General features: G+C 44.0%; 1 protein-coding gene and 1 pseudogene across 1 annotated transcript in view; one reads left to right on the top strand and one right to left on the bottom strand.

Moving 5' to 3' along the window:
• FRY (furry homolog (Drosophila)) overlaps nt 1-15,927 on the bottom strand; it is a gene marked incomplete at its 5' end in the record, with an annotated part of 88,108 nt that overhangs the window by 9,186 nt on the left and 62,995 nt on the right. The window contains 3 exons of the mRNA XM_006877848.1: nt 10,341-10,424; nt 13,951-14,049; nt 15,244-15,393. Coding sequence (XP_006877910.1) covers nt 10,341-10,424; nt 13,951-14,049; nt 15,244-15,393 — 333 coding nt within the window. The remainder of the gene's footprint in view (nt 1-10,340; nt 10,425-13,950; nt 14,050-15,243; nt 15,394-15,927) is intronic.
• LOC102811884 lies at nt 4,026-4,360 on the top strand (annotated as a pseudogene).

Genomic DNA, 15,927 nt, shown 5'->3' with positions numbered 1-15,927 from the left:
TCTTTCTCCCGCGGAGCAGCTGGTAGTTTCGAACTGCTGACCTTAAGGTTCGCAGCCCGATTCGTAACCACTACGCTACCAGAGCTCCTTATACTCTTATATATCATCTACTCACACGCCCCCTGGTGTAACAGAGGAGAACTGCCCCATTGGGTTTCCTAGGCTGTCATCTATTGTGTCACTATATATTCATATATACTCTTATAGATCATCCACTTACAGCGCCCTCTGGTGTAACAGAGTAGAACTGCCCCACAGGGTTTCCTAGGCTGTCATCTATTGTGTCACTATATACTCATATATACTCTTATTGATCATGTACTCATAGTGCCTCCTGGTGTAACAGAGGAGAACTGCCCCACAGGGTTTCCTAGGCTGTCATCTATTGTGTCACTATATGCTTGAATGTTGTTGTTGTTGTTAAGTGCTGTCGAGTCGGTTCCAACGACCCTGTACAGGGTTTCCGAGGCTGTAATTTCTTGATGGGAGCAGAAAGCCTCATCTTTCTCCCATGGAACAGCTGGTAGTTTCGAACTGCTGACCTTAAGATTTGCAGCCCGATTCGTAACCACTATGCTACCAGAGCTCCTATACGCTTATATAATCATCCACTCACAGAGTCCCCTGGTGTAACGGAGGAAAACTGCCCCACAGGGTGTCCCAGGCTGGAATATTATGGGAGGCAAACAGCTGGGTCATTCTGATGCAGAGCCGCTGGGTGAATTCGAACAACCAACCTGCTGGTTAGCAGTTTAACTACTTTACTGTGACACCTTTAGGGTCCTTTTGAAGAACTATATTGTTGTTGTTGTGAAGTGATATTGGGTCGGCTCCAACTCACAGTGACTCTGTACAGGATTTCCAAGGAGCAGCTGGTGGGTTTGAACTGCCCGCCTTGTGGTCAGCAACCCAGTGCTATTCCTACAGCATCACACCAGGACCCCAGAAGAAAGAATTGTAATAAGGCAGAGTTTTAATATGCTCTGTGTTTCATATCTTCTAAACTAGCAACACCCAAAAAAGTCAGCATTTTCTTTAAAAAAGTTAGACCGCCTTCCACATTGAGAATATCTTGTAGGACTGTTATTGTAAAGTGCCATGGAGCCAATTCCAATTCAGAGGAATCCCAGGTGACCGAGTAGAAGTGCCTGACAGGGTCTCCTAGGCAGTCATCTCCAAGAGGAGCCCTGGTGGTACAGCGCTTCAAACCCACCAGCCACACTGCAGGAGAAAGATGAGGTGGCTTCTGCAGAAATTTACAGCAAAACCTTGAGGGGCAGTTCCACTCTTTGCTGTCGGGTTGCTGTGAGTTGGAATCAACTCGATGGCATGATGCTCTTAGAAAAATTTTAATCCGTATGGGAGCAGATTGCCAGATCTGTCTTCCATGGAGCCACTGGGTGGGGTTGAACAGCCAACATTTAGGTTAGCAGCATAGCGCTTAACTGTTGTGCCACCAGGGTGCCCTGTAGCAGTGCTACATGCTATCATTTCAAAGGCATCAAACATGTATATGATATATGACCAAGAGCCTCTTGCAGTTTTTTATTTTATATATTTTTCTCCGGTAGAAATAGTGATTTAAAAATAATCCCAATGTGTAAATGGGCCACGTTCAACAACAGTTACGCAGAGGTAACATTTCTGGTTCTACTGTATCATAATCCTAGAATTGGTGGAGGGAAACAAACAACCACAACTTGATACAAATTTTTTTTAAATTGACCATGTCTAATTTTGGACTGTGAACCACAAGGTTGGCAGTTCAAGCTCACGAGCTGCTCCTCAGAAACCCTATACAGGGTTGCTACGAGTCAGAATCGATTCAACAACATGTAACAACAATGATTTTAGATCAATATTTCAGCTCTGTATTTTCAGAATGTCTACAGACCCATTTAATTCAGTATCTAATCCTTGAGAACAACAAAAAACATATTTTAAGGTTCTTTAGGAGTCTTGGTGTGGCACTGTGGGTTAATGTGCTGGACTTCAAAGTCTGTTTGAACCACAAGGTCGGTGGTTCAAGCTTATCAGCTGCTCCTTGGAAACCCAATACAGGGTCACTATGGGTCACACACAAGGTTCTTTAAAAACAACCTCATGAGTGTAAGGAATTGTCCTTTAATATAGGATGCCGTGCACAGGAACACATGAAACTATTGGGTTCTTCTTGATCAGCATCTACAGACATTAACTGTGGAGATCTGATGGCATGGTAGTTAAGTGCGTGGCTGGTTACCAAGCGGTAGGAGGTTTGAAATCACTCAGTCTGCTCTTATAAAGATGGCAGCCTTGGAAACCCTATGGGGCTCTTCTAGTCCTCACACAGGGTTGTGGTGAGTCGGAATTGACGTGACTGTACCCAACAGCAACAGGGTGGTGGTGGTGTGCTGTAGAGGCGGGTCCGGCTCATAGCTACTCTGCACAGGGCTTCTGAGGCTATAAATCTTTACGGGAGCAGAAAGCCTCATTGTTCTCCCGTAGACTGGCTGGTGGACTGGAACAGCCGACCTTGCGATTTACAAGCCCACTCATAGCTCCTTGACAGGAGCACAGACTTAATGAAAGGACCTCCTCCCCATCCTCGTCTTCAAGCCTCTCTTCTTCCCTTACCTGTGCGAATCCCACTGGGGCCTGGTACTTAGAGGACACCTGATGCTTAATTAACTGAGGAATGTTTTGGACCTTGGCCATGAATACTCTCCGAGGGTTTATGTATAAATCACACAGTGAGATAGTCTGCTACCTCCAAGAACATTTCCAGCTTGGTCTGGATGTTTTGATAACCGAACCTTTTTTAATGAAATCTGATGTTGGACCAGAGAGGAGAGGAGGGCCAGCATCTTTAGTTTTACCACCCTCCCTTTGTACAGAAATTTGAGGAAAACATTAACTTTGAATGAAACTTTTCCTATGCCTTTTCGCAAAGTCACCACGTGGAATTTACCTTCCAGATGTAGGGAATGAAGCAACCCACCCACTGCCGTGGAACTGATTCTGACTCACAGCGACCCTGTAAGGCCAAGTAGAACTGCCCCACAGGGTTTCTGAGGCTGTAAATCTATACGGGAGCAGACAGCTTCATCTTTCTCCCATGGAGCAGCTGGTGGGTTTGAACTGCTGACCTTTGTGATAGCAGCCCAGTTCTTAATCCACAGTGCCACCATGGCTCCTGGAATGAAAAAAAGGCTGAGTAAATTACTTATTTTGTATGAAAAAGAAAAGGCCTTTGCTCTTTTGGGTTTTTTTCCATGCTGTTTTCTAAAAGATGGTGGTAATCCAAGCAGCTGAGGAAATCAGCTCTGTAGTCCTCTTCTGTTTCAGAGACGTAAACGGAACTGCTCCACTGAGCGTGGCGTTAAGGAAGTTCATTGTCAACGAATTCTTCCTCCAGTTTCCTGAGGACACAGAAGAGAGTATTTCTGGGCAGACGGCCAGTGTAGACAATCAGCAGTTCTCCGTGAATTTAAGGGCATCATTGCTGCCTTGATGTTTATGATCTCAGATTCCTTTCCTAGTACACTTAGAACTCCAAAATGATAGTGGAAAATGCCTCTGTAGGGCCCAGTGTGTGGAAAATGCAGGGTAGGCAGTGGGCTGCTGAACACAAGTTTTGTTGTTGTTGTTGTTAAGTGCTGTTGAGTCGATTCCGATCCATAGCAACCCTGTATAGGGTTTCCAAGGAGTGACTTGTGAGCTTGAACCGCAGACCTTATGATTCAAAGGACTGGGCAGTCTGACGCATTAACCCACAGTGCCACACCAGGACACCCACAAGGTAGAAGGTTCAAATCTGCCAGCCGCTCCTCTGAAGAAAAATAAGGCTGTCTGCTCTCGGAAAGATTTAAACTTGGGAACTTTACGGAGCAGTTCCATTCTGTTCTATGGGGTCAGTGTGCGTCTGAATCAACTCCATGGCAGCGGGGTTTTGGGGTGCTAATGTTTTAGTATATCTGGTTTTAAAACTAGAAATCCTGGCCATTAGGTCTAGCTCGAAGGAGTGTGTTTTTGATGAACTCAAGATGGGAATGTGTCCAGAATGGAAAGATATCCCACTGTGGGTAAAATCTTCAGAAGACTTGAAAGATCTGGAGTGGCTTCAAGTCACGACAGGGCTACTGGTAATAGTATTTGGTCCAAATGGACCTTGAATCCCGGACCTTGAGCAAGTGAGTAACACAATGCTCGAGCTGAAGGTTTTGGAATCTTCTCTGAGTTTGTGGTCTATGGCTCCTACTTGTACAAGTTAAGGGCTAAGTTGATGTTCCAGTCTCTGGCCAAGTGGTACCAGCAGCAACAAGAGCGAGGGACACTGAGACTTGAGGAAGCCATGAATGCCCTTGAACTAGATCAGTGAAGCCAGTTCCTAGTCCACGTGACTAGGCATGGATGTAGAGTACGGTCTGTCCAGCGGGTCTGGACTCCGCTTGAGTCTGACAAGTTAGAGGTAAACAATGATTTTTGAGCTCATGGCTTCGCCTCTGAATTCTGAAATGAGTACTTGTTTCCAAGATTCCTAATTAAAGGCCCGAATAAATAAAAACAAAACAAAAAGACCCTAGAAATCCCTAGAAATGTATCTTATGTTTTGGTGAACTAAGGTGCTTTGACAAAAGCAGTGGAAAGTCCCCTGTTTTATTTGGCTATTGGAATTTTCTTCCTTATTCAGAAATACAGTCATGACTGTAAAAGCTGGAAATTGTATACATCAGAAACCACCAAGAGAAGGAAAACATATATATGAAGGGGATTCAAACAGTTTGTGTAATATGGAATTAAAATATAATGGAATTTGTCCATGAACTTTTTGAAGCCCCCTTGTAGTTTCCACTAAAGCAAGGGATAGAAAAGTGTAAGGTAATAAATACCCTGTAAAATGTGGAAAACTTGCAAGACCCAGAAAAGTAAGTGGTCCCAACATATTCTGGCTTTCACAAAGGTTATCACTGTATAATTAGCTGTTGCTGAGTTACATTGCCTCCATGTGACAGAGTAGAAGTACCCCATGGGGTTTCCTAGGCTGTCATCTATTGTGTCACTATATACTCATATATACTCTTATATATCATCCACTCACAGTGCCCCCTGGTGTAACGGAGGAGAACTGCCCCACAGGGTCTCCTAGGCTGTCATCTATTGTGTCACTATATACTTGTATATACTTATATATCATCCACTCACAGAACCCCCTGGTGTAACAGGAGAACTGCTCCACAGGTTCTCCTAGGCTGTCATCCTCATAGGAGGAGCACACTGCCAGGCCTTTCTCCAGCAGAGCCTCTGAATGGCTTTGAACCATTGACCTTTCAGTTGGCAATGGAGTGCTTAATCACTGCACCACCAGGGCACCTCTAGAAATGAATAAAAACAAACCATCACAAAGCTAAGATGTTCAAAGCTGACCCTGAATAACTGAGGAATATAGCCATTTAAAACATCAAGAGCAATCTAATTCTTGCAGATTAACAATAAAAAACAAAACAAAAAACTAAATCCATTGCTGTTTAACTGATGCTGACCTCTGCAGGACAGAGTGGAACTGACCAGAGAGTTGCCAAGCCTGTGTCTTTACAGAAGTTGACTGCCTCACCTTTCTCCCTTGGAGCAGCTGGTGGGTTTGAACTACCTTTCAGTGAGCAGTTGAGTGCTTAACTTCTGCTGCACCATGGCTCCTCTGATGAACAATAGAACAGCCATTCGCGTTTCTTTGAATTCTGTCCTCAGATGGACTTTAGATTTATAACAACATAATATCTATGCAAGTTTCACCAGGACTGACAGTGCGCCTCCAGTGTAGTAGTGACTGTTTCCCCCCATTTTTCATCTCTAAAAGTCACTGGCTCGAACAAAATGGCATAAAATGGAGAGAATCTGACCTAATAATGATGTTTCTTGCCTTAAAAAAAGGGGTGGGGGGAAGAAATGAAGATGCAGGAGAAGCTCTAAAATGAACACTTTAAAACATTTTTGGGAATTATAACGATTTTAGTGATTGTCAAGTGTGTATTAAATGGGCAATACATATCTAAGTATAAATGAAAATGCTAGCTGGCTTCTCACCTTTTTTGCATATTAGAAAGCTAGGTAGGTAAGGAAATAGTTTTAAAATTTATTACATAAAATTGATAAATTTGGAAATAATAATAAAAGAGCATCTAATTTCCTAAGCAGGTGGGAACAGAAATGTACATCAGCAGTCGGCCTCAGTACATTTAGGAAAGAGTTCCTGGGAGAAGACTGTGGAGAAATGTGCTCCTTTGCGTGGCTTTTTGTCTGGGTTCTGTGAAAAAGAGAGGAAAAGGAAAGAACTTAGGGGAGGTTTCCCCTGCTCTGAGGAGTTTGAACTGCTCAAACTGTTCTCACTTTGAGAACAGTCCTTTGGAGAAGCCTATCTCTGCTGGTAGACAATGTCAGTTAATATGCAAATAGATAGAGCCTCTTGCAAGGGGATTGGTCAGTCTACTATGCAAATTGGGTGCATAAAATCTGCCCAGTAGGATTGAGCCACTTGCAGTGAGCTCTCCAGGGTGAGTTTTTAACATCTTAGCTTCTCAATTGATTTGTCTCATTTTGATAAAACAGAGCGAGAGATAGAGGGAGGGAACACCATCCCCCATTAAAGAAGGGTGTATGTGCTCTTGACTTGAGGGACCCTTCCAGACCTTGTCGGTATTCTTCCTAACACTGCCCCTATTCCTGTCCCTCCCATGCTAATCCTGATGCCATGTTACTTCCCTGATAAACATATAATTGTGGATATGGTCTGTGAGTTCTGGGTGGCCATTGCAATGAATACAGCAGAGAGTAGGGACAGCTGACGTGAGGATCGGTGAAAAGGTTGTCTGACCTCTCCCTCATCAGAATCAGCTTTGGACTAATGCCGATTCTTGTTCTCCCTGAAGTCAGACAAAGCCGAGGTAACCATGACCACATCCCACACATGGATCGATTATACCCAAAGGATGGTATTTCGTATCTTTCACTAAACTGGGGAAATGTCTTATCCTGTTCAACTTTTTTTTTTTTTTTTTTTTTCGGCATGCCTTTTTAAAACATTTTTTATAAGTGGACTTACATTGTATGAGTTCTGCTATTTTATCTTTAAAAAGAATTCATTTTGTTGTTGAGAACATATTTGGGGCTTCACACATTCATGGAAAAATGTCACTATCTTTTCATTCAACTTTTCCATGGACATTTTGAAACCCTCTGGTATGTACAGCAGTTCTAGTTTCTCTCTGTACCATGCAGGGACATTAAAGGCATTCTTTCAGTTGTCAAGCATTCTCATTCTACTATTCTGAGTGGTTGCTAAACGGTGAACATGAACTCACCGCTGTCCCCCGCCACCAAACTTCTTATCGAACCTTGAGTTGTGTTGGCAATTTGATCCGATACAGATAGACCTGAAAGAGCATAGTGCTCCAGGCCCACAATGGTCAGGCAAAACTACTGTTCGGTTTCAAGAAGACTTCAGGGAATAGTTTTGGTTTAAGGTTTAAAGATGATCTCAGGGCAACCGTTTCAGGGGTTCATCCAGTCCTTACGGCTCCTTGTTCAACTTTTAAAAATGAACTTATGTGAGAGGACTTCAAAAAATTCAGAGAAAAATGGAATTAAAAGACAATGGAATTTTTCCACAAGCTTTTTGAAGCCTCCTTCTATGAGAACAGAGATGGCTGGCTCCTCATCATGTCAACATTTAAATTATGCAGAACCAGCAAGTGCATAATTAAGAGGATTAGTGTCCAGCAAGACTTGAATAGTTAGAATTATGAATATTAATAAGATTATAATAAGAGAATGAGTCAAAATTATCTGTACTCCAGTTATACTGAAACACCCGTCTATGGCTGACAACATTGAGCGTGCACGTAAAATGATTCTGTCGTATAGACAAGTGACAGTGGATTATGTGGCAAATCATGTGCAAATTAGCCCTGGCTCTGCCTATGAAATAGTCGATGCCAGACTTGGGTTTCAAAAAGTTTGTGTGAGATGGGGACCGAAACAAATCACAGAAGAGCGTAAACAGAAGTTTTGGACATCTGCAAACAAAATTTGGACCGTTAATCATAGGAAGGTAAAATTTTCTTAAAAAAAGCTCCAACAAATTCTAACTGGTGATAAGACATATATGGCTTTATCACCAAGGAACAGACAGACCATTTATGGGAACAAGAAAGAAGTTTGCACAGAAAGAAACCCGATACTAATTAGGATCAGGGCTAGGATTAGTAGCCTGCTCTCTGACCTGCCATCCATGAATCCGGAGACGCCTCCAGCCTGCCGCCTGACTCATAGGACTTGCAAGCCTCCATGATCATGGGAAACGGTTCCTTCACTAGATCTATACCTACCAGGGGGCTTTAGAAAGTTCCTGGAAAAATTCCAGTATCTTTCAACTCCATTTTCCCACGAAAGTTTTGAAGTCCCTTCAAATTTAAAGTCACACTTCACTAGTGTTGCTCCTCTCTTGCGTAAGCTAGGTGGCATATCATAAGACTTGTCGGCCAGCCTCACATCACAGAATGCTCACATATTCAGAGCTGTAAACAGCTTCCTTCACTCTCTGAGTTTTCCGGTCACCACTGTGTTGGCCAGAAGCCCCAGAAAGTTCTGAGGCACCGAGCTACTATCCACAGTAGAGTCAAAGCCAGGCTGGCTTAGCTGAAACATTCAACACATCACACTCATAGTCTGATTGATGCCTTTCTATCAATTCTTCCTTAACATATCCCAACACCACTCATCACTCCTGTGTGTTTTATGTCGATTCCGACTCACAGTGACCCCATGTGACAGAAAAGAACCAACCCAGAGGGTCTCCAAAGATGCCATCTTTAAAGGTGCAGATCACCCGGTCTTTTCTTCTGCTGAGCCCAAGTGAGTTTGAACTGCCAACCTTTTGGTCAGCAGCTGAGCGATGTTTAATGCCTCCCCGGTTAGTTAAGCCGATTCCTACAACTGCAGTAGACTTCTGGATGTATCCTGGAAATTATTCTCTGCCCTTTTCTGATGTTTTTGTCTCTAAGACTAAATCAAAGCAAGTATGGACAAATGAGGGAGAATGTGACCTTTATGGCTAGTCTTTCAGCTTCAGTTCTCTTATCTGCAAAACCAGGGGCACTTCCGTTCAAAGGATTGTTGTAAAGGATCTAACTGAGCCTTATTCTGTACAGTGCTCGAAATCATGAGTGCCTTCTTTGCACTCTTGTGCTCTGTCATATTACAATGCTGTTGTTGTTGTTGTTAAGTGCTGTCAAGTCCTCAAGAAAGGCCCACCAACTGCCCTGCCACTGAGTTGATCCCTACTCCAGGTGACTTTTTAGGATGGAGAACTGCCTCAGACTGTTGGAAGCTGTCAGTCTCTATGAAAGCAGACTGCCACATCTTTCTCCTGCAGAGCAGCTGGTAGGTTTCAAACGTCAACCTTGCAGTTATCAGTCCAGTGCTTAACCCAGTGCATCACAGGTTTCCTTACAAGAAAGGCAACAACGTAGAAATGGAAGTTTTCAGTGCTCCGTCTACAGACATAGAATTCTCCACCTTGTGGAGTCTGGCTTTTGCCAGTTTCTCCACACACTTCTCAAAAGCTTCTCCTTACCAACATTCTGGCCCTTTGGGGTTTTTAGTGAAGGCCCAGATCTTCTACTGCCTCAGGGCCTTTGCACTGGCTTCCCCACCCCCACTTTCTTCACTCTAGCTGGCATGTGGATCTCAGTGTCCATGGCACATCCACAGATAGCTTTCCCAGAAGGCCCTGCTCCCTGAGGTGCATCCGGTCAGTGCCACAACACTCAGGACAGAACTGCTGAATGGGAGGATTGTAATCATTCATACCCTCTCCCCAGTGTCCTTTTCAGTTCTGTCTAAACATTTACCAGCCAGCTAGTTAACACATCCTTTAATTATATGTGGCTTTTATCAACTCCTAACTGAAAAAGTTGGTTTTTAAGTCACTGCTGAAAGATCAACCCATACCTTAAGTGAGGTTCTGTGAAGAAAGAAATGAAATTTGGTTCTGTGTTCTGACTTAAGAAGAATTTGTTAGGGAATGATTAGTATCGTTAGACAGTGTCCAGCAAAAAGGTTCTTTTTATACCATGACATTTCCTCCCCCGTCAAAAAAAGAAAGACATCCACTTTCAACTCACATCAACACACAGTCATGCTTGGCTTGAATGTTAGTCTGTCTTACTCTATGTGGACTCGTGGAGGTGATGGGAGGATGGTTTTGCCTTGTCCTGTCTCAAGTTCCAGGCTTCCTGGGTGGGCCACAACCATCATACAACATCAAGGCATAGCAGAGAAAAATTCTCACAGACTTTCATTACCTTTTCGTCTGAGTCCCCTGGCTGGCAGGTAATGACGCCGTCCCTGGATCCTCCGGCAAATGTCGCCTTACAGTTTGCGAGCCACTGTCATTAGAAAAAGAAATGCACACACAGGTTAGCTTTAGCATTAATGATGTCCCTGGACACATTTACATCCGTTCTGCTTGATCAAATTTATTAAGTCTCCAATCAACCCAGGAAAGAAGGAAAAGAGAAGAAGGGGGACAGGGAGGGAAAGAAAGAGAAACAATTCACTGCTACAGTGAAGATGTGGTGTGCTGCTTTGGATAAGCAATGGACTGCTAACCACAAGGTGAGTGGTTCAAATCCACCAGACGCTCCTCAGATACCCTATACAGGGTTGCTGAGTCACAACTGACTTGATGGCATTTAACAACAACAACATAACGACTTAATGAAAAAAATCACTTCTTTGGGCACAGTATTTCCAACAGCCTGGGCTGACTCTGTGACTCAATGTCCCACACTGGACATTCTCACAGTATCCCCAACTTTCTCATGATGTTTCCTAGACTACCAAAACTCAAACCCAAACCAAATGCCATTGAGTTGACTCTGACTCATAGCAAGCCTTTAGGACCAAGCAGAGCTGCTCCCAAGGATTTCTGAGGCTGTAAATCTTAATGACAGCAGAGCCTCAGCTTTCCTCTAAGGAGCAGTTGGTGTATTTGAACTGCCAACCTTGTGGTTAACAGCTCAAGCTTACCCCCCTGTGCCACCAGGGCTCCTACATAAACTATAGTACAGTGTAAACCTAACTTTCACATCCACTGAGAGTCCCAGGACTCCTACATAAACTACAGTACAGTGTAAACGCAACTTTCACATCCAGTGAGAGTCCCAGGACTCCTACATAAACTACAGTACAGTGTAAATGCAACTTTCACATCCACTGAGAGTCCCCAGAGAGCTGCATGACTTGCTTTATTATCATAGTCGCATTGTCGCGGTGGTCCTGGTCTGGAACTGAACCCGCAGCATCGCGGAGTTACGTTTACTTATTCTATTTTCAAGGCAACATCATGCTGTGGTTAAGAGTACGGACTTCTGAAACCCACAGACCTAGGCTTCAGTCCCACTCTTTCCGTCCAAGCTAATGGGGACAGTCATAGCTACTCGCAGGAGAGCAGGAGCACTAACTGAGACGATTTATACAAAACTCTTAGCAGATCGTTGGATGACATAAACCCCATCCGCAAGCCCAATGCTACTGAGTTGACTCAGGATGCACGATGACCCCACGTGTTCCGGAGTAGACCTGCGCTCTGTAGGATTTTTTTGGGCTCTTCAACAGAAGTCAAATCACCAGGCCTTTCTAATGAGATGCCACCACTCGCTGTGTGTCTTGGAACAGCCAACCTTTCCGTGAGTAGCCGAGTGCAGACTGTTTACGTCACTCAGGACAAGAACTCAGAAAATGACAACTGCTGTGAAGACGGTAATTGTCACATCCTTACAACAACCACACAAATGAATTATTATTATAACTGGAGATTAAAGGGGACAGCTAGCTAACTGAAGATCTTTAATTTTTCAAGTATTGAAGCTGTGATTTGAGCCCAAGTTAACCTGACTTCAAAACCCATGTTCTTTTTGTACTGCCTGGCATGTTATACTGAGCTCGATACATTGTACTGCATACAATTATTGTTCGTACTGAACCACTTGAACTCTCTGGGCCCCAAACTATCCATTTTTTTTGAAACCAGGGGGTTTAGGTGAAGGTAGTGTAACTTACATCTGTCACTAACATTTTACAATCTAACTTTATGATGAAAAAAAAAAACCCACCATAGAGAGTATGTACAATGGTCATGAGAAGGTGCAGGAAGGAGAAATAGCTACAGGCGAGGCTGAGAAGAAAAGAGAGGTGAGACCTCCCACAACCAACTTTTGGTTTGGCTAACACTGGCAGGAAGTAAATCTGTGAGAAAATACGAGTTGATAAAGTACACAGCCAGCAGAGGCCCACTTTTCATGATTTTTTGGTGCAAGACATTAAGGAGTTAAAAGTGAAAGCAGAGGATTCAAGCCTCAATGGTTCCAGTAGGTCTGGATTCCATCTACATTTTGAAATTCTGACATTTCCCCCCTTTTGATCAGGAATCACCTATAGACTGTGATCCAAATGTTGAGTAATGGTAGCCGGGCACCACCTAGTTTTTCTGGCCTCAGACAGGCCACCAAAAACTACTGCCTTGACGTAATCCTTAAACTTGAATCCCTGATAAAGCAAAACAAATCCCTGAAGTCACCTTTGAACCGAAACACAGCTTATCTTAATTACCAACATAGGTCTATTTTGAGCATTTTGCCCTTTTAGAGAATGAATGAGATCAAACTGACAACAGCAACACAAAACACAGAATGGGAAACTCCCGGGCCAGTGAGGTGAAGATGGCGGGGTGGTGGTGGGAAGACGTGGGAAGCTGAGTGATAATAGACGCACAATGGGAAGAATGCATCAAACTTCACTGAATTACACATCTGGAAACTGTTCAAATGGTGTATCTTGGGGTGTGCAGACACTCACCCAAATAAAAAATTAAGAAAAAACAATTAAGGAGCTGTGGGTTAAGCATTGGTCTGCTTAACGCAAGTTCGGTGATCTGGACCCACCAGTTGCTCCGCAGGAGAAAGATGAGGCAGTCTGCTTCCATAAAGATTTACAGCCTCCCCACCAAATAGTTTTCATCCTGTCCAGATGGGTCTGGTGACAGGAGCTGAGAATAACATTCTTATGATTCAATAGTGAGCAATTGTTATCACAAATAATTGCAACTGTCACAAATGTAAAAGAAGAATTTTTGTAACAAATACGGGGGAGTAGTTAATCTTACAGTCCAGGAACAGAAGACCCTAGGACCATCAAGGGAGAAGAGCACACGTGGAATGTGGAACTCTATCCAGAGAAGCAGCGACACCAGAGATGGAGGCAGAGATGAGGACATGGAGAGAGGGAGCAGCTGAGGACTCTAGACTCATGGGTAGAGAAAGGCTGTGTGCTGGCAGCCAGGAGGCAGGCTTGCAGAATGTGCCCTTTGGTTGTTTAAATGATTATATATTCCTGAGTGTTTTTGTGTACATCGCCTCTGCATTCCAACCCCCTCCCCACAAACAAACAAACAAACAAACAAACAAACAAACCAACAACAGAGGGAATAGAAGCAAATACTGTTGAATGATGATGCACGGAGGAGATTGTAATCATTGCAATGAAATGATGAGTGTAAAACTGATGTTCTCTCATGTAAACTATCACTCAATTCACAATAAGAACTTAAAAAAAAAAAAAAGATTTACAGCCTCAGAAAGCCCGTAGAGCAGTTCTCCTCTGTCCTATGGCTGTGAGGTGGAGTAGACTTGGTGGCAGCAGGTGTGGCTTTGTTAGTTTATCACTTAGGTAACAACACTAGGCGAGTCCATCCACCATGCAGCCAGCTCTACATCTGTAGCAGAGGTGAGAGGAAGTTGGTCTTGCATTCCCCACAGAGCATGTCTCAGGTTAACGAGATCACCTCCCAGACTCCTCCATATTGGGCTCACGGGTTCCAAGCGCACACCCACACATAGAAACATGAAGGCTTACTGAGAGAGTGGCGTCTTTTCTGGTGTTGTAGGTGTCCAAGTACTCTTGCAGTTCTAAAACGCTGAACTTGAGTTTGTTCAGGAGCCCACAGGAGAGGAGCTAAAGACAGGACAAGAATTTGTGTTAAAACCATGAGAGAGATACCAACGCAAAGGCATTAACACACAGAGAGAAGCAAGAAGTATATGAGGGAGTTTCAGAAAGTTTATGGAAAAATTTCCATTATCTTTGAATCCCATTTTTCCATGAACTTTCTCAAACCTTCCTTGTAGTTTTGAGTCATGCTAAGGGGTGCAGTGGTTTTCCTCTGAATAAGCTGTGAACTGTCAGCTGTGACCCTGATGCTAGCTTGCTAATGTAAGCATCCTATGAGACCCTCGAGTATCAAGTTCTCCCATCAGCAGCAGACAAGCCTTAACAAGTATCCCCGAGAAGATTCCATTAAGACCTGGTATCTATTCTATGCATGAACTCTACTGTCTGATACTACTCCAACTACCAAGTGTACAGACAACCTCCAAAGAGACTTCCAAAATGGACTTTGCATTTAGTCTACAATTCAAACCATTTAAAACAGAATAACATTCAACATTCTGTCCTTTATTACCAAATGGTCAACCACCCATCAGGTTCTTGGAAAGACTGACTTTTGAAAATATTTTTACAATCAAAGGACATTATCATTGGTTCTGAACATTGGTAACCACTCAGTAAATGTGCTGACTGGGTGCTATGCATTGGGGGGTGGGGGCTGGAGAGAAAAGTAACATAAACAAACCCCTGCTCTCAAAGAATGAGGCAGTCTTAGCCCTAAAGTCCTGGTTCAATTCTGGGTCAGAGACAATCTCCATCACCCTTTAAAATGCATCATTCCTAGTTGGAACCCAAGGGACAACCATTTGGGACCTGGGGTGGGGGTGCGGGAGATAGTGACACATGTCTCTGGAGACCAATCTGGTTGACCAGCCTGGCATCACAGGGCTTGGCCAGGTTGGTCCCAAATGGTTCTGAAATGCTATATTCCCAGTCATTAAGGTCACAGTTACCACAGAGGGCTGTCGAGGACGAGGAGGAGCACAGAGCTGGCCTTTTGTTGGTTCCTCTAAAAGGACCCTGCAGTGATGTGGGCTGCAACATGCAGTGATCACACTGCAGACCTGCAACCTCCAAGGGACACATCACTGCCCAGGGTTGCTCACACACACTGAGGTGTTATCAACACAACACACAACCCAAGGCCACTCGGAAGTCCTGCACCATCGGTGGGTGGGCTGCAGGGGAATGTAAACTCACAGTCTCAGCATCCACAAAAAGCGTGGGGCACTCGGAGCAGGAGGTCAGCATCTGCGAGGAGCTGACAAACTTGGACCCGATTCCCCGGAGGTTATCTCCCAGGTAACTGGCTGCATCACAGGTTAAGAAGCAAAACCTCTTCTGAATATTCTGGAAGGCAAAAAATACAGACCATTTGCAGAGGGCCAAGCATAACCTCAACATAGAAGAGAGAGCCGATTTCCTAATTTTTGTAAGAATATCAAACGAGTATGCGTCCTGTGGGCAGGAGGAGGTGACAGAGTGGACAAAGTCCATGCAGTTGTGGACTAAGCTTGCTTCTCTAGCGTCCTGTCCAAATGTGTGGATGCTCACAGAAGCGTTTTATCATTCCTGAGAGTACACACAGCAGATCAAACACCAATCCAACAGTATCTACATGGACAGTTTGGTGACACTAACGACATTCTAAGGAGCTCTGGTAGCTTAGTGGTTATGAATCAGGCTGTGAACCGCAAGGTCAGCAGTTCGAAACTACCAGGCATTCCACGGGAGAAAGATGAGGCTTTCTGCTCCCATAAAGATTTCCAGCCTCGGAAACCCTGTACAGGGTCTCTATGAGTCAGAACCGACTCCACAGCACATAACCACCACCACCAACCAATGACATTCTAGGAGTCTTGGCGCGGCGCTGAGGGTTAATGC

This window comes from Chrysochloris asiatica, unplaced genomic scaffold (assembly GCF_000296735.1).
Source record: "Chrysochloris asiatica unplaced genomic scaffold, ChrAsi1.0 scaffold00638, whole genome shotgun sequence".
NCBI lineage: Eukaryota > Metazoa > Chordata > Mammalia > Afrosoricida > Chrysochloridae > Chrysochloris > Chrysochloris asiatica.
The sequence above is the reverse complement of the archived record's forward strand: the minus strand, read 5'-3'. Positions and strand labels throughout refer to the sequence as shown.